Source organism: Mauremys reevesii, linkage group 13 (assembly GCF_016161935.1).
Source record: "Mauremys reevesii isolate NIE-2019 linkage group 13, ASM1616193v1, whole genome shotgun sequence".
NCBI lineage: Eukaryota > Metazoa > Chordata > Testudines > Geoemydidae > Mauremys > Mauremys reevesii.
Window position 1 is genome coordinate 10949119 of NC_052635.1, and position 18702 is coordinate 10967820.

The 18702-nt window shown below is 44.7% G+C and overlaps 1 protein-coding gene and 1 pseudogene across 1 annotated transcript; both read right to left on the bottom strand.

Annotated features, from left to right (window-relative positions):
- Positions 1-424: 424 nt before the first annotated feature.
- Positions 425-18009, bottom strand: LOC120379795 (olfactory receptor 10A4-like). Its single transcript, XM_039497317.1, has 4 exons — positions 17855-18009; positions 13577-13666; positions 6402-6557; positions 425-3006 (listed from the first exon to the last, which is right to left on the bottom strand). The coding sequence occupies exon 4, from the start codon at positions 3004-3006 to the stop codon at positions 2014-2016; it is 993 nt and encodes a 330-aa protein (XP_039353251.1). The 5' UTR covers positions 6402-6557; positions 13577-13666; positions 17855-18009; the 3' UTR covers positions 425-2013.
- On the bottom strand, positions 16324-16918 carry LOC120379985 (annotated as a pseudogene).
- Positions 18010-18702: the final 693 nt, after the last annotated feature.

The window sequence follows — 18702 nt, forward strand, 5'->3', positions numbered from 1 at the left end:
CTCCCAAAGTCCACTGTTAGTTAAATACTCCCAGTTACTTGAACAGCCCCTTCACAATATGTTGGCCAAACCTTCCTTGTGTGTTTGCTACAGAAAATATTTAAAAAGACAAGCATAGAGCCAACGCTCATAACTTCAGATATAAAAATTATATATGCCTACAAATAGGATGAATATATTCAGTAGATCATACTCTTTGCAAAGATATGTTACATGGCATATTTAGCCCAAAGCACATTCCAGTTATGTCATATTTACACTCATTAGCATATTTCCATAAAAATGAGTGCAACATCACACCTATCTTTGCTAAATTAATGTATGAAGCCGAGAGGAGGACTTTTATGTGGGATATATTCTGTTCTATCAAATTGTGTAATTGGTCGTTGGAAGTATAGGGGGAAACAGTCACATATTCGCACAATTTAGGTTTAATCAATTTTGCTTTATTGAATACAATTTCAGACAGAATTAGTGTCACCTATAGTGTCTGGACATAATGTTCTGCCTGAGAAGTAATAACAGACCAGACACAATAGGTAAATGGGCCCAAGTTACCACATCCCATTAACAAGTCCTTCCTTCTTCCATGATGGTCATCACCTCCCTGGATCTCCTGGTCTGGTCCTTCAGTCTCAATGGTCAGTTTCTAGTCCAGCTTTTCTCCAGGGTTGGGCTCATTTTCATATGTGTTCTCATACATGTTGCCATTCTCAATTGCCCCCAATCTTTATCCAGCACATTATCCATTGACTTTTACATACCCTATATATTATGCATGCACAAGTGTTAATAACCTAATTCCTACAATTTTCCTGCTGAATTTGTAGTTTCTGGGACATGTTGCCCTAGGCCACTCTGTTTCTAGGTTTCTCAGAGAAAGGGAATTTTTTGTTTATCAATACATGTATGTAACTCTCACTTACATCTTCAACATGACACATTACTTATCTTCTTAACAATATCATTTTAAACAAATCAGCAAATTATATCAAAGAGAAATAATAAAAGCCAAGACATACTGCCAGTGCATCTTAAAAATGCATAAGAATATACAAATGTATTTTATCATATAGTTACACAAAGATGTACCATATACACAGGCATTTGGTGTAATATTGTTATACATTGATCAAACCACTTATAATTACATGAGTTTATATCACAGCTATTATTTTACATATGTAATATAAAATATGTACAGTGCTTCTCTGACTCAGGAATCACCAGGCTGAAATTCTCTGCCCTGTGTTAAGCAGGATGACAAACTAGATGATGAAAATGGTCCCCTATGGCCTTTTAATCAGTGAATCTATGGTATGCACCATGATCTGCTAGCATAGGCTCTGAACCTGTGCAAAATGCCATAGAAGTCAAGAGCCAGCTCCTCGAGTTGTTGTTTGACCTGATCATGTTAGGCATTGAAAGATCCATGAGAGTCATACATAGGAAGCCATTCAAAAGTGTTGAGGGATGTTATTTAAAATTAGACCAGAGGGAGCACTGGGGAAATGCAATCAAGAGACAGGCCAAAAAAACCTAATCCAACCCAACTCAAAACCTAAAATGCTGCACTGGACTGACAGAGCAGAAAAAGGAGAAGCCTAAATGGACTTTTCTGTAGAGCAAGTTGGAATTTTTCAAGTATTAAAATTTTGATGAAAATTGTTAAATTTGCACAAACCAAGTTCAACGGTTCATGAAATGTTTCTCATTGTGAGCTTATTTTTTGCTTTAACATTTCAAATCTTGAAGATATAAAATCAAGACACTACTTGGACTACATTTTCTCATTTGAAGTTTAAATCTGGTGAAAAGGTTCTATCAAATTTTCATTAAAATTTAAATATTTAAAATTTCAGTTATTTTTGGTAAGAAAAGTTTCTATTCCCTTTTTCCCAACAGGTTTACAACAGGTCAAAGTTTTTCAAATGACAAAATTCCAATTAAAAAAGTGAGGGTCATCGGGAGTAATTCAACAAATTGTTTATGAATTTCCCTCATTCCCCTGTTTTAATTAACTCCATCTTTGATTCTCTGTTTTCTCAGATTGTGTGAAAAGAGGCTCTTCTGTACTGTTTTTTTAAAGGCTCCTTTCACATCTTTGTTTCTCAGAGTGTATATTATGGGGTTCAACACTGGTCCCACAATTGTGTTCATGAGGGAAATCATTTGATCACTCTCTGAGGTGGAGATAGACTTGAGCCCCAGGTAAGTGATAAGAGCCATTCCATAGAATAAAGTCACCACCATGACATGGGAGGAACAGGTGGAAAAGGCTTTATTCCTTCCCTCCACCGATGGCAGCATGAGGATTGTGGAAATAATGCAGATAAAGGACAGGATTATCAATAAAAAAGGGCCCACGATGAACAGAACTGACACAGTCAAGACCATAATCTCGTTTTTGGATGTGTCCGTACATGCCATCTTCAACACCGGTGGGATGTCGCAGAAGAAATGGTGGATGCGGTTGGAGCCACAGAAGGGCAGGCTGAATATCCACGTGGTCTGAGCTACTTCCACTGAGATGCCTATGATCCATGAAGCACCCGCGAGCTGTGCACATGCCCGGCCACTCATGATAGTTCTGTAGTGCAGGGGGTGACATATGGCCACGTAACAGTCATATGCCATGACTGCGAGGAGGCAGCATTCTGTCAGGCCCATGATGGTGATGACATACATCTGGGCAGCGCAGCCTGCAATGGTGATGGTCTTTTGGTCCACCAAGAGATGAATCAGCAGCTGAGGGACCACACTGCTGGTGTAGCAGATTTCCAAGATTGACAAGTTCACCAGAAAGAAATACATGGGGGTGTGGAGTGAGGGGTTTAGCTTTATAAGGAGGATAACAAGGAGATTCCCTATCAGGGCGACCAGGTAGGTGACCAGAAGCCCCAGAAAGAGAATGATTTGTAGCTTCTTAAGGTTTGAAAACCCCACCAGGATGAATACATCAGAGATGGTCCGGTTCTCTCCCGGGTTATTCTCAGAATAGATCATCTATAGGGGTGACAAAGAAAGAAACTGAATCTGAGGTTCTATTTTTCCTCTTCGAACAATTTTTTTTCAGTCTACATAAAAATTCAAAAAGCGATCAATGTTTCTTTCTTTCTTTCTTTCTTTCTTTCTTTCTTTCTTTCCCCTCTGCGAATGTTATTCTTTAGCCACATTTATCAAATAAGATTTCTCAAATGAGGGCAAATTCTGATCTCATTTGGATCTTAATCACAGGAATTCTTATACGAATGCAAATATTCCCACTGCAGTTACAACTCACAAAAGTGAGGACTACTCACATGGATAAACTCATGCTGCAGAACCCAATTTGTTTGAAGCCTTTTGAAGAATGAGAAGCACAATAAATAGTGAAAACAATGAGGGATTTTGGCCTTTTGGGTACTAAAAATGTTATTCTTCCCTAAATATTAGAGAACAATTAAAATCACTCCTGCCTTTATCATCACCACATTTGAAATGCATTTTGTTTCTCTCAACATACAGAAGAGCTAGGGCTAGTTCCTTTGCTGGTGTATATCTTAACAGCTCCATGGGTATAAAAAGTTCTATATTGATTTACGCCAGTTGAAGATCTTTGTCTTGTCACCTTGCTATAAAGAATTTTACAAGAAGGAAGATCCTACAATGTTAGAAGAGATGTTTTCCACAGATGTTTTATTTCAAGGTTATTGTTGACAAGGAACTTCCTAATAAGTGAAATGACAGAATTGAAATAAAAATGAGCAATGACAAATATCACATTTTTCATACCCTTAGCACCTTCAATATGTGGCTCTCAAAGCAACACATCAAAGCATAGTGAGCTACTAAGGGGGAAACTGGGAATGATCAGGGGAATGATAGGGGTGAAGAGACTGGGTTTACACAGCGAGTCAGCATTCCTGATACCTGAAACTCTGCCATAACCACAGAACCATTCTCCTGGAAATTGAACACACTCAAACACTCACACACATTCAATGAAATAGAGAAAATTAAATCCAACAACTAAAGCACACTGTAGTGGCGCTCTATGCAGAGTGCATTACACATAAAAAATTAAAACAAAAGGGAATGTTCTTCGCTAAATATCGAGATCTGGGGAAGAGGTGGGAATTCTTCTGGCTCTCTTAAGAGCTACTCTGGGGAAACTGTATTGACATTTGTGAGTACTTTCCTCAGCATGACCACTGCACTACTAAATGCAGAGCTGGCTGGAAAATGTGAAATTCCAATATTCCAGTATTTGTTTTCACCCTGAATTTATATGAAAAGTTGAAATTGCGAAACCCCTAATTTCGATTCAGAAGAGTCTATATGAAATTGAATGGAAAATTGAAAACTGCCATCAACATCAACATTTTCTCATGGAAAACATCAGAATTGATGAAACCATATTTTCAGAAGGGATTTGGATTTATTTCTTTATTTGTTGGCTGACATTTGGATGGGCTCTAAATAAATGGAGAAATTTACTCACCATTAGGAATAAGGTCTGTATAAAATCAACAAAGGAAACATACATTATGTGCAGAGCTTTACAAATCCACAGGTATCCACTTTATGTCCACGGATATCCGTGGACTATATTTGCAGATGACAGTGCAGATGCAGATACACATTTTGTACGCGTGCAGGGTTCTGACAGTAAGAGCAGGGCGGGCAGCTGTGAGGAGCCGCAATGAGTTCCCTCTACCTGCACTGGGCAGAGGTCCTGGGGGGCAGGGACATGGGCCAGAGGCTGCTCTGGCCCCTCATCCAGGGCAGGTGGATGCTCTACTGTGGATCCCCACAGCTGCCCACCCTGCTCTTACCATGGCTGGGCTGAGGGGCTGAGCAGGCCGCCCTGCCAGAGCCAGAGAGCCGTGATGGCATCTGTGGGGAGCCTGGGTTCCTTCACCTGCCCTGGGCGGGGGCACCAGGCAGCCTTTGGCCCATGTCCCTGCCCCTGCCCACCCAGACCCTGCCTAGGGCCGGTGGAGGGACCCAGGCTCCCTGCAGCTGCCGGTGCGGCTCTCTGGCTCCAGAGGGAGGTGGGAGGGGTGGCTCAGAGCCATAGCCTGGCCATGGTAAGAGCCAGGCTGGCAACTGTGCATAGCTGCAGCGGTCGCTCCACCTGCCCCGTGTGGGGGGCCCGAGTAGCCTCCAGGCAGTTGCACAGAGCACCCTCCCCTCCTTCTCCAGCAAGGCTATCATGGAATCCATCCACGGACTGCAGCAGACCCTCCACCTGCCCATGGGGTGGGGGGTTGAGAGCAGCCCCAGCCGTGTTCCCGCCCCACAGGATCCCTGCCTGGCCGAGTGCAGGTGGATGGTCCGCGACTCCTGCACACCTCTACCCGACCAGGCTCAGGCAGAGGAGTGTCTCAGAGCCTCAGCATGGCCACGGTAAGTAGAGCCCTGCAAATCCGCAGATATCGGCAGATATCCGCATCCATGCATGTGGATATATGCAGACACTTTTTGTGGATCATGTATCAGATGCAGATTTAAATTTTTTTTTGGAACTGCGCAAGGCTCTCATTATGTAGAGAGAGGGTAGAGGTAAATTCAGCTAAAACAGGCGACCACTTAACTCTTGGACACCAGGTGTGGCGCATGCATCATGGTCGGACCCTAGGAGTGGACTCTCTTATTAAAAGAGATCAGACTGAGCTCTCCCAGCCAACTGTATTCAGCTCCAAATAAAAGACCCATCTCAAGAAACAACATTTCCACTTTGATTCAATGGATGATGATAAGGACTGAGGAACAGAGGGCAATAAGGACAAGAGGAGGGAGAAGCAGGAAACACCACCACCAACACAACAACAACAGCAACAAAAATAATAAATAGAGCCATGGTCTGATGATGAGTATGTCTAGTGCTTATCAATCATTCTGGTGGGCACTATGGAATTATGAGACCAGAATTTCAGCTAGGGGGAAATAGCTCAGTGGTTTGAGCATCGGCCTGCTAAACCCAGGGTTATGAATTCAATCCTTGAGGGGGCAGTTTAGGGATCTGGGGCAAAAATCTGCCTGGGGATTAGTCCTGCTTTGAGCAGGGGTTTGCACTAGATGATCTCCTGAGGTCCCTTCCAACCCTGATATTCTAGGAAAACACCACTGAAGTCAAGCTTATGACCTGACCCATGATTGTTAATTAGTTCTGTTCAGAATGACAGATTTAGACACCAGTAGATCAACTGATATATTAATATCTAGATAGATAGATATGAATATAGACAAAAAAAACCATTTGCTCAGACAAACATTAAGATTCTCTGCCCATGTATGGAAAATTCAGATAAAGAAACCAGTGACATGATCTTGCTCCTGTTGCAGACTGGGGCACAATGTCCATGAACTTCAGAGGGAGGATGGTTGGGGGCTTAAGTTATTCATCTATAGCCTACCTTGTTTATGAAGAGTAGTTCTATTGCCTAGCTACAAGCGCAAAATGTGTTGAAGGAAACTGAGGTGTTGTTATTTCACTCACTGTCTTCTGGGACCTACTCCCTGAAGGAAATTTCTTATAATATTTCTCAGAGGAAGAACAATTCTGTATCAACCTGCAACAAAACAAAATACACTAGGGCAATCATTTCAGAAGTGGTGGTATCATCATCATCATCATTATTATGTGTGTTTGCTAGATGAAAATTGTAATGGGATTTACTAAGTGTGGTAAAGCATGTGACACTTTTTGTCAAGAGACATGATGAGGACGAATTACTTGTTAAAAAACAACACAGAGTCAGGAACAACACCCAAGGCTCATGATGCCAGTTCCCTGATGTTCAGATTGTGAGCCCCATTCCTGTCTCAGAGCCACAATTAGAACCCAGGAGCTCAGAATCGCAGTCCCAACTGCTCTAACTATTAGACCCCACTCCCCTCCCGGAGCTGAAAACAGAACCCAGGAGTCCTCAGTCTTAGACTCCGCTGCCCCAACCATAGGGCTCATTTCCCGCCTAGACGACCAGATCCAAAGCCCATTGAAGTCAGCGGGACTATTCCCTTTTACTCCAGTAAGTTTGCAGTGGGACCAGATCAGGACTAGCTCCCAGGAACATTAGAAAAAACTCTCTGTGGAAGCTGAGCAGTGCTAGGCAGTAGTGTGCTTCAGGGAGTGGGGTGATGGGATCAGCTGGGAGCACTCTCATTTCTTAGACAGTGCTGACCCCATTACACCAGCATGGCCATAGTGGGGACTGTGGTACTGCGAGTGGGGTGGGATGCTCCATTTGAGACACTCTTCCCCCTTATTCAGTGCTTCTAGCAGTGCCCAGTGTGGTACTAGGGGGCCCTGAGCTGCAGGGACAGACTCTGTAGGATTTTCTCAGGTTGATTGATCCTAATGTCCCAGTTCACCAATAGGGGTCACTGTGCTGAGAAGAATAGGGTAGAGGACTCATTAAGAGACATTCTCCTCTGTGGGTCAGTACTAACCGCAGTGCTCCAGCATAGATCCAAGGGATGACACAATGCAAATTGCTCAGTGGGGTCTCACTTCAGGGGGCACTGTTTTCTCTTGGTCTATGCTGATCTCCTGAGCCTGAGCCAGGCACCACGTGGCCCTGTGCTGCAAGGAGTTGGGTGAGATGCTCAGCAGTGGACCCGCTGCCATAAGAATGGCTGCTTACCACAGTGCCCCAGAATGGTGCTCGGGGGCCCTATGCTGCAGGGAGGGAGTAGGGTGGATCAGCAGGGGGCGCTCTCCCCTTGGAGTTGGTGATGACCCACAAGGACCCATCCCAGTGAAAGGGGCACTGTTTCTGGTGGAAGTTATATCTTTTGGATGATCTGTAAATTAAGGATCTTTCCTGACCACCTGTTGTCATCAACAAGTCCCTGGGGCTGTTCACAAGAGGAGGAGACAGCAGGGGCATGTGCACACACAAATTGAGCATGGGTCATTTCCTCCAGCAGGGGGTGGCAGACACACACACACACACACACACACACACACACACACACACACACACACACACACACACACACACACACACACACACACACACACACACACACACACACACATTGAGCAGGGCTTCCCATTCCCTTGTGGTTACCTATCTGCTGTTTGCAACACTCATCATTATGACAAAACTATAAACAGAGCCTGGTGATGTTTTGTGACTTAAAACTGTCTTATGAAGGGAGACTCAAAGAGCTTGGCTTGTTTAGCCTAACCAAAAGAAGGCTGAGGGGAGACATGATTGCTCTCTATAAATATATCAGAGGGATAAATACTAGGGAGGGAGAGGAATTATTTAAGCTTAGTACCAATGCGGACACAAGAACAAATAGATATAAGCTGGCCATCAGGAAGTTTAGACTTGAAATTAGATGAAGGTTTCTAACCATTAGAGGAGTGAAGTTCTGGAACAGCCTTCCAAGGGGAGCAGTGGGGGCAAAAGACATACCTGGCTTCAAGACTAAGCTTGGTAAGTGTATGGAGGGGATGGTATGATGGGATAGCCTAATTTTGGCAATTAATTCATCTTTGATTATTAGCATGTAAATATGTCCAACGGTCTGTGATGGGATGTTAGATGGGATCTGAGTTACTACAGAGAATTCTTTCCTGGGTGCTGGCTGGTGAGCCTTGCCCACATGCTCAGGGTTTAGCTGATCACCATATTTGGGGTCAGGAAAGAATTTTCCTCCAGGGCAGATTGACAGAGGCCCTGGGTTTTTTTGCTTTCCTCTGCAGCATGGGGCACGGGTCACTTGCTGGAAGATTCTCTGCACCTTGAAGTCTTTAAACCATAATTTGAGGATTTCAAAAACTCAGACATAGATTAGGGGTTTATTACAGGAGTGGGTAGGTGGAATTCTGCGGCCTGCATTGTGCAGGAGGTCAGACTAGACGATCATAATGGTCCCTTCTGACCTTAAAGTCTATGAGTCTACAGTTTATTTCCTTATGCCAACTCATTGAGCAACCGCTCCTGCTTAAGCTATTCTTGTATGCAAGGCTGATGTAGCTGTCTGGGTCCCAGGATACTAGAGAGACAAAGTGGGTGAGGTAATATCTTTTCCTGGACCAATTTCTGTTTCTCTTACCAACAATAATGGATATTACCTCACCCATCTTGTCTGTCTAAGTAATTTTTAGAAGTCTAGACCTATAGATCTTTTGTGTTTCTCTTATCTGTTCCTCACTCCTTTATCCTTTACATACTATATAACTATCATCATTGCATGGCTATATGCTCACCTCATGGGCTACAAGTCACACACACATACATGCACTCACAGAGTTTCTATTTTGCATAAGGTGTTTGTTCCTTCCTGCTTTAATCATCTGTTTAATACTGTTGTGTGGCATTATACATTCTGCATCCCAGAGGTGCCTCCATTTCAGTGGTCTGGTACAGGGACCACCAGGTACATTTTTATTTTTCGTTCAATTTGATGCCTGGCTAAAGTGCTCTGTGGGCCTGTGTGATGAAACCCAACACAATGTGAGACAGAAGAGGTCAGATGAGATAATCTAGAGGTCCCTTTTGTCCTTAAACTCTGTGACTCTCTGACGATATGAAATACGCCAGTGATATGTGACCGTAAGCGTTTGGGATGAAGCAAGCACAGATATGGTAGAAGTGAATCTTAAATACAAACAAATGGAATCTCTCACTGCGAAACAGCCCCAGAAGAGCAGAAGTGATTATCTCGTGTTTTTTTCAAAAACACAAACTACAGCACTAACTCTGTAGGGAAATGTTGTTAGGCAACAGCTACAGGCCGTTGCATCATCCTTGTTGCTCTACATGAAATGTCCAATCAACAGCAGTGGGAACTGAGGTCTCCTGATACCTGAAACTGTGCCATAGCCACAAAACCATTCTCCTGGAAATTCAGCACACGTACACACACACACACACACACACACACACACACAGAGGAAAGGGCCCATCCCCTCCAATGGGGGCAGCAGACGCACACATGTGCACACACATACATACATTCAATGGGAATCAAAGACAGAAAATTAAACAACTGAAGCAAACTCTAGTGGCACACTATGCAGCGAGAACTACACAGAACAATTTAAAACAAAAGGGAATGGTGTTCTCTAAATAGGGAGACCTGGTGAAGAGGTGGGAATTCTTCTGCCTCTCTTAAGAGCTGCTTTAGAGAACCTATATTGACACGAAAGCTCAAGCTCCAATACACCTGTTAGTCTATAAGGTGCCACAGGACTCTTTGCTGCTTATATTGACATTTGTGAGTACTTTCCTCAACACAAGCACTGTAGTGAATATAGAGCTGGCTGGAAAATGGAGATTTCATCTCATGGCATATTCCAATATTCCAATATTTGTTTTCACCCTGAATTGATATGAAAGTTGAAATATCAAAACCCCTAAATTTTGATTCAGAAGCATCAATATGAAATATAACAGAAAATTGATAACTGTCCTCAACGTCAGCATTTTCTCATGGAAAACTCATAGAAAGCTGGGCATGTGGGAGATGATTTTGTAGGGTGCTCAGTGGCTGCTTATGGGATTGGGTCCCATTCAAAAGCCGGATGTGAGGGGTGGGGCATGTGGCCTACTCACCTTATAGCTCGGCTTGGCAGCATGGAATTTCTATTTTTTATATTTTTGACGGATAATATCAATGTTTATTTTTAAGCATTTCTCAGAATTTTTAATTTTTGTTTAAATTTGCCAAGAGAATTATGGGGACATCAGAAAATGGTGGACTCAGACAATAATTATTTAATGACAGTAGATATTGAGATTCAAAAAGTTAAAGCAGTGATTCTCAAACTTTTGTACTGGTGACCCCTTTCACACAGCAAACCTCTGAGTGTGACTCCCCCCTTATAAATTAAACACACTTTTTAATATATTTAACACCATTATAAATGCTGGAGACAACACAGGGTTTGGGGTGGAGGCTAACAGCTCATGACTCCCCACATAATAACCTCACGACCCCTGGAGGGGTCCTGACCCCCAGTTTGAGAGCCCCTGAGTTAAATCTTTAGAATAGTTAAAACACAAATGGTCAACATCACATGTCAACATATACATAGTAAATATCCTCAAATGAAACTCTATTAAGTTCTCAAGCAGCATTTTTCTTGCTTTGCCTATTTGTACATTTTAATTGCCATTGATGGAAATACTGGTTCATCAGTTTGTGTCTACGGTGAAATCAATGTTTACTGAAATTTACCCATAGAAATCTAAATCTTCCGAGCCTTCCTATAACTTTTAGCCCAGTGGTCAAAACATTGATCTGGAATGTGGAAGAGCTAGTTCATGTCCCTCCTCAGGCATAGGGGGAGAAACAATTCCAACAAGTCTCCCTTCTTTCAGGAAAATTCTCTAACCAGTGGGTTATGGAATATTCTGATGTGGGCCTTCCCCAGTCTCTCCTCTTGATGCTGTTGCACTCTGGATAAATAATTAGAACAGAGGCACACAGATGTATGCCCTAACTATGGCCCTACAGAGTCATTCTCACTCTCTATATCTCTGACCTACTAACTATTCCACTGTGGATAAATACTTAAATAGTCATTGGGCCAGAGAGAGTTAAAATTAATATCAGTGATTCAGATTCACCATTGGAACTCCTTGCAACAAGATATCAATGAGCCTAGAGAGATTCAGAAAGGTACTGGACAACTATATGAATAAGGGGCCAATAAGAATTAAAAAAATAAAAATATAAAAAAGCCCAATAAATACTTCACATCATAAGTGAACCTAGACTGGAAGATACAGAAACCTTTGTTCTTCAGAGTATATATAAACCTCTGACTGATGGAGATTAGCATTAAATTTTCCCAGTGTGCAAGTTCTTTCATAATTACACAATTCAAATTTTCTCCCACCTTCATCTGAGGCATGATTATTGGCCTATATCACAGAGAGGAGATGATAGATTATTGGTCTGATCTATTCTGGCTGCCTAGAAATCTATTTCTTCATAATACCTTGTGGCTTTTCTCCAAAGCTGAGAAACTACAACTTATTTTTTAATTCTAATATATTTCTGCCGGCAGATCAGAATGCAGAATCCTCAGTGGAAGAGCCTTGAATCCCTATTAGTCTGCTATTGGCTAGAGCTCCAAGTGCTTTGGGGCCCCTGGCTGAAACTGATGCATGTCTAAAAAGGAAGGAATTTGGGGAAGTGGGCAAGGAGTCTGGGATTCCTTACAAAGCAGAAGGGAGATAGGTGCCCAACTCCCACTGAAGGTCAAAGGAAGTTGTGCTCCTAAAGCCTTTAGCACCCTTTGATAATCCCATCCATGACACCAGATCATTTCTCTTGATAATTAACTGATCTGTGCCAAAGCAAGGAAATAGCACTATCAAATATCTTTATCTTAGCTCACGTTCCACTGCTTGGCTTCCTTTTTGCCAGCTCTCTGCATGTGTGACTCCAGGCAGAAACCTTCAGGGGAGCAGTAGCTCCAATCAGCTGCCAAGATAGTGTCATCGTTGGGTGTAGGTGACCTCTCATGTAAGGGAAAGCTAAGATTCTAGTTGGCTTGACCTCCAGCCTTTCTTACAAGGTACTAGATGCTGCAAATGGCTCCAAATCCTATTGAAATAGGGGAGCCGACAGAGCTCTTTGCCTGGCAGTATAAAATAATTTCCCAGGGAGGGCTAGATAATGGGATCCTAGGGTTGATCAGAGCTATTGAGTAATTGATTGATTCAGATTTACACAAGAACAACACCTATCCAAGGGCCTAAGGACCACATTTTTCAACACATTTAGGAGCCTAGTGGGATTTTCAAAAGCATGTAGGCACCCAACAGTCACCCTAAGGGATCATTAATTCTACAGTAAAACCTTAGCAGCATGAAATGATCCTTTCAACAGGAAGTCAGCCAGCCAGCAACCTTTCTGCCTCTCCATATCTTCATCACATGCCAAACCAGAGTCTTCATGAACATGCCTGGAAGGTCTCAAAATTTGTGGTCTTTTGGTCCAAAGTTCTAACGTCTTAGAGTTCTCGCAGCGAACACCCAACCAAAACCCCATCTCTCTTTTAGACTGAGGGGGAACCAGCATGGATGCCTCTTATGACCACAGCTGCCATTCATCCCTGAGATGAGATATATGCACCTAAAAGTGGCAAGTTGAGTGCAGGAAGTCTGGGAAACCACACAATAAGCAGAGATTTAGATATGCATGGACAAAATGTATTCCCAGTGCAGGGAGGTCCACTAGGGATCTATTAACCCAATGGCATTGGCCCAGATTTATAACTATTCACAAGTGCATGGTGCCCAGCTTGGTGTTCTGTGAGTCTGATTTTCAGAGTAGCTGAGCACTGGTGAATCTAGCAGAAGTGAGTGAGACCTGTGTATGAAGCTAGGTATTCGGAGCCTGTGGTGCCCACTATCAGCAGAGCATGAGTGCAGAGTGGGTGTATAATGCTGCTGGATCCGAATGGAATAACCTCTCACACAATTTGCCCTCACCTTGCACAGGCATGAATGACAGAGAAAACACAAGGCAGGAACACTCACATCTCTTAAAAAAACAAACAAACAAACAAAAAAACAGAAGCAATAGATTACACAGATGTTAAAGAAACTAAACTCACCTGAGGTCTTTTTGCCGAGTGCAGATCATGTGAGGATTTCAAACTGACGTGCAGTTTTTGTACACATGCAGGTGACAAGACCTTCTATCCCTAAAAAAAGCACATCAAATTAGCCTAACTCTGAATAGGCAAATCCTGGTCAATACAAAGATATATGAATGGATGTAGATGTGACAGAGAGACCGAATCAATATCGAGATGAATAAGAGCCTTCTTTTATTTTAATCAAAGAGGACTCACTTATACCAGGAGAATGGATGGTGTAGCATTCTGTTACCTTTAGGATTTGATCCCTGAAGTTTACTCTGCCTAACAATTTGTGTCACTAATTCACCAACACTTAATGCCACATATGTTTGTGTACAATAAGGGACAGAACTTCCTTGGGTGTCAACCAGCTTCAGAAAAGAGCTACCAGAATGAACTGAGGTCTGGAAAATTAGTCTTATAACAAGAGACTAAAGGAACCTAATCTATTTATTTCACTAAAGAGAAGGTTAAGAGGTCACTTTTATCATGCAGACGTTATTAAGCTTGGGACAGGAATGACTGGGTCCCTGTTATGCTGCAGGTAAGAGAAGATGATCATAATGGTTCTTTCTGGCTTTAAATCTATGAATATACAAAGTTAATTGAGGAAGATCCTAAATAAAGTTCTGACCTTTGCTTCATGTTATTTACATTAATTATTTAGGCTGTGGTTTTCCAAAGTAACTAATGAAGCCAAAGGCTCAATTCTGATTGAAATTCAATGGCTGTTGGGTGCCTAACTCCCTTAGGCTCCTCTGAAAACCCTAGCCTAAACTCTTTACCATATACAATATAAAATGGGATCTGGGACTCCTAACATAAAGATGAGTGTTCAGTGTCAATAGGTAAGATTGCTGAGTAGATTAAGATCAGCAGGGCAATGACATTCATGTTGGCTATACAGCACTGGACCATAGGATCATTCCCACCATCTCTCTGGCTCAATGCATATTTAATAATATCTCCAATGTGGAAGAGTTTTAACAAGAGAAATTCAAAGATATCCACATCCAGGTATTCCAGAGCTCAGTGGGTAGAACACTCAGCCGAGAGGCAGGGAACCCTTATTCAAATGTCTTCTCCTCAGGCCAAATGGGGAATTCAACTGGAATAGCCAACATCTTGGGTGAGTTGCCTCATCACTGGACTAAAGGGTATGAAGGAGGTTATGGTTATGTCTTTCCTGTCCCCCCAGCTATTTTGTGTGGAGTTAGGTGTGTTGCCAGACTTGGACCCACAGGCCAGATAGGCGTGTGCAGCATGCTGGGGCTTAAGCATGAGATTTGAGTCTAGGTGTCTGCTTGATGCAGCAGTGTACATGCTCAGAAGCAGAAACTAAAGTACCTAGGGGACTTTCACAGCAAAAATGTAGGTGCTGAGTTAGTTTAGGCACCTACAAAGTGGGGCAGCAGCCATGTGGGGTTTCATGGCTTGCAGTAGTGCCTAAAACTGGGATATTGGCACCTAAGTCCCTTTGTGAATCTGGGTGCATGTGCCTCCAAGATAATTGCTAGAGAACACTGCTACCATTGGTGCCCTGAAGGGACATACAGGCTGGAATTCTTGAAGGTGGCTAACTCATTTAGTCCCCACTGAACAGTCCAGGCTAACAATTATCTTCTGAACTGCAGAGTCCTTCCCTTAGCAATTCTTCCTTTATTAATATCTAGGGGCAAAATTTTAAACAACAACATTTTTGTCTGCACTCACGCTTACTTTCATTGATACAAATCAGAGTCTAAGCTGGACTCCAATCCAAGTAACTGAGAAAAGAGACCAACATTTGGGCCCAATCCTGAAAACCCTGAAGTCTGTATATGAAGAGACTGGTTCTCCTCTCTCTTACTTCAACTCTTATTCCTTGCACTATGAGATTGCCAAAAATTCTTCAACAGAATCAGCTCCCATTGTGCTGGGCACTATAAAAATATATAATAGGACATGGTCCATAATTACATGCATTACAGTCATGTCTAGAAGCCCCAGTTGAGAACAGGACCCTATTGTGTTGGACAAACACATAGGAAAAGACAATCTCTATCCCACACTTTTGTCAATCTAGATAGACAAAGATTGAGAGGGGAAACAGATGCAGAGAGAGGAAGTGACTGGTCAGCAGGTCTGTGGCAGAACCAGAACCCAGGAGTAGAACCTAGGTCTTCCGGATTCTACTTACTAGACTAAACTCTATCTCCATAAACTATGCCTCAAGCCTGTCATACAACAGGCCATTCATAGCTCAAAGGAAATAATTTCATTAGCTTTTCTGAGAGTTGGATCAGGGACATCCACTGGCGGGCTGGGATAGTTTGTTTACCTGCAGCGGCCACAGATTCTTCCGATCGCAGCTCCCACTGGCCATAGTTCGCTGTTCCAGGCCAATGGGGGCTGAGGGAAGCGGTGGCCAGTACATCCCTGGGCCCGTGCCACTTCCCACAGCCCCCATTGGCCTCAAAAGGTGAACCGTGGCCAGTGGGAGCTGTGATTGGCTGAACCTGCGGCTGCTGCAGGTAAACAAACCATCCCAGGCTGCCAGCAGATTTTCCTGATGGGCCGCGTGCCAAAGGTTGCTGATCCCTGATCTAGACTAAATTGATTGCCAATTGTGTATCAGTGTCAACCAGTTGAAAGAACTCAAAATATCTAGATAGTGCAGTCCCCACAATTCTTCAATTGATATTATAAATTTATTGAAAAAAGATAAAACCTAGAAATGGTTACATTGCATGAGAAACTTGAATTTTCCCTAGTGTTCTTGTCAGAGCAGTTTTCACATCTTTATTTATCAAGCTGTAGATGATGGGGTTCAACATCGGGGTCAAGATGCTGTACTGGATGGAGAAGAGTTCATCTAGAAACAGGGAAGCAACTGAGCTGGGTTTCATGTACTGGGAAAGAGCTGTCACAAACAATAAAACCACCACAATGAGGTGGGAGCTGCATGTAGAGTAAAGCTTTACGTCTTCCCTCCGTGGAGTGTATTCGGAGTATAGTGGAGATGATGTGAATGTAGGAGACCAGGGTGAAGAGGAAGGAGCTGAAACCAAATATCACAGCAGAAGAAAGAAGAGCTATTTTATTGGTGAAGGTCTCAGTACAAGACAGTTGTAATAGTGGAGGGAGCTCACAGCTGAAATGTCTGATTTCATTGGGCCCACAGAAGTGTAACTTTAACACAGGGACAGTGTTGACCAGTGAATACAAGAGCCCCATAATCCAGGAACCACCCACCAACTGTCTGCTCACTCGTTTGTTCATGGTCCCCACATAATGCAATGGGTGACATATGGCAGCGTATCGGTCATAAGCCATTGCTGAGAGCACAAAAAGTTCAGTACCAGCTGAGAGCAGGATGAAGAACATCTGGGCAAGGCAACCATTGACAGAAATGGTTTTGTGCTTTGCTAGGAAATTCACCAACATCTTAGGGACAATGGCTGAGGAATAACAGATATCAACAAAGGACAAATGAGACAGGAAGAAGTACATGGTGGTCTGGAGGTGAGGATCAGCTCTTATCACCAGCATAATTATCATGTTCCCTACCCAGGGCCGGCTCTAGAGTTTTTGCCGCCCCAAGCAGCGCACTGAATTGCCGCCCTGGGCTGGGGGGGGGGGGGCAGTCCCTGCGCCCTTAGGGCGGCAGGCGTGTCTAAAGGGCTCTGGGCTCCCCGCTGCGCGGAGCCCAGAGCCTTTTAACTCCCAGCCGCGGCTAGGATTTGCTGGGGCGGGGGCGGCGCTCTGGCGGTTGCGGGTTGGCAGCTCCGGTGGACCTCCCGCAGGCAGGGCCGCCCAGAGGATTCCGGGGGCCCGGGGTCTTTGGCGGCGGGGGGCCCCTTCCGTTCCGGGACCCGCCGCCAAAGTGCCCCGAAGATCCGCAGGGGGGGGTCCCCGCCGCGGGTCTTCGGGGCACTTAGGCGGCGGGTCCCGGAACAGAAGGGGCCCCCCGCTGCCGAAGACCGGGCTGCGCTTCGGCGGCGGCGGGTCCCTCTTTTCCCCACCCCGGCCCCGGCCGGTCCCCCTTCCCACCCCGGCCCGGCGGGTCTCGCTTCCCTTCCCCCCCCCCCCGCCCGGCCCCGGCGGGTCTCGCTTCCCTTCCCCCCCCGGCCTGGACCGACCCCGGCGGGTCTCGCTTCCTTCCCCACGGCCCGGCCCGGCCCCGGCAGGTCTCGCTTCCTTCCCCGGCCCGGCCCGGCCCGGCGGGTCCCACTTCCCCGGCCCCGGCGGCTCCCGCTCCCCCGCCCTTACCGGAGCGCGTCTCTGGAGGGGCCTGAGCTTCGTCCCGCTCAGAGCCGCGTGGGGAGGGGGCGGGGCTGTGAGCTCCACGCCGAGCGGAGGCAGCTGCCCCGCCCCCTCCCCACGCCGCTCTGAGCGGGGCGGGGCTCAGGGGCTCGGCAGGAGACTCGGCGCTCGATGCACCGAGGCTCCAAGAGAGGGGCGGAGGCGGGAGCCTCCGCTTTTCTCTTGGGGGCCCCTGCGGGGCCCGGGGCAAATTGCCCCCTTTGCCCCCCCCTTTGGGCGGCCCTGCCCGCAGGCATGCCTGCGGGAGGTCCACCGGGGCCATCTGCCGCCCTCCCCAGGATGCCGCCCCAAGCGGGTGCTTGGCCCGCTGGTGCCTAGAGCCGGCCCTGTCCCTACCAGAGTGATTAGGTAAATAACTAAAAACACCAGGAAGAGGAAAAATTTATGTTCCGGTTAATTAGAAAGTCCCACAAGAATAAATTCATCCACATTGGTTTGGGTTTCCATTCACATTTACTCTAGCTTTTCCCCAGCGCAACTACAATGACTTGAGTGGAATGGGCAGTGGCGAATTGAGCCCCATAAGTGATAGGTTTGCACATCAAAGATGTTTTTCACTAGTTTCTAACCCTGAACATTAAACATGGGATATGTACATCAGGATGTGTTCTCTCTTTCTAGTGTAATGTTATTGGTGAAGATTTGCCAAAGTAGAGGGTGATTTTGATTTTCTGAAATTTGGCTGGTTGACTTAAGAAACCATAAAGGGGCTTGATTTTCAGAAATTGCTGAACATCCTGGTCTGAAATTCTGACACATATTTGACCCCATTGTCTACACATATTCTGCCATCA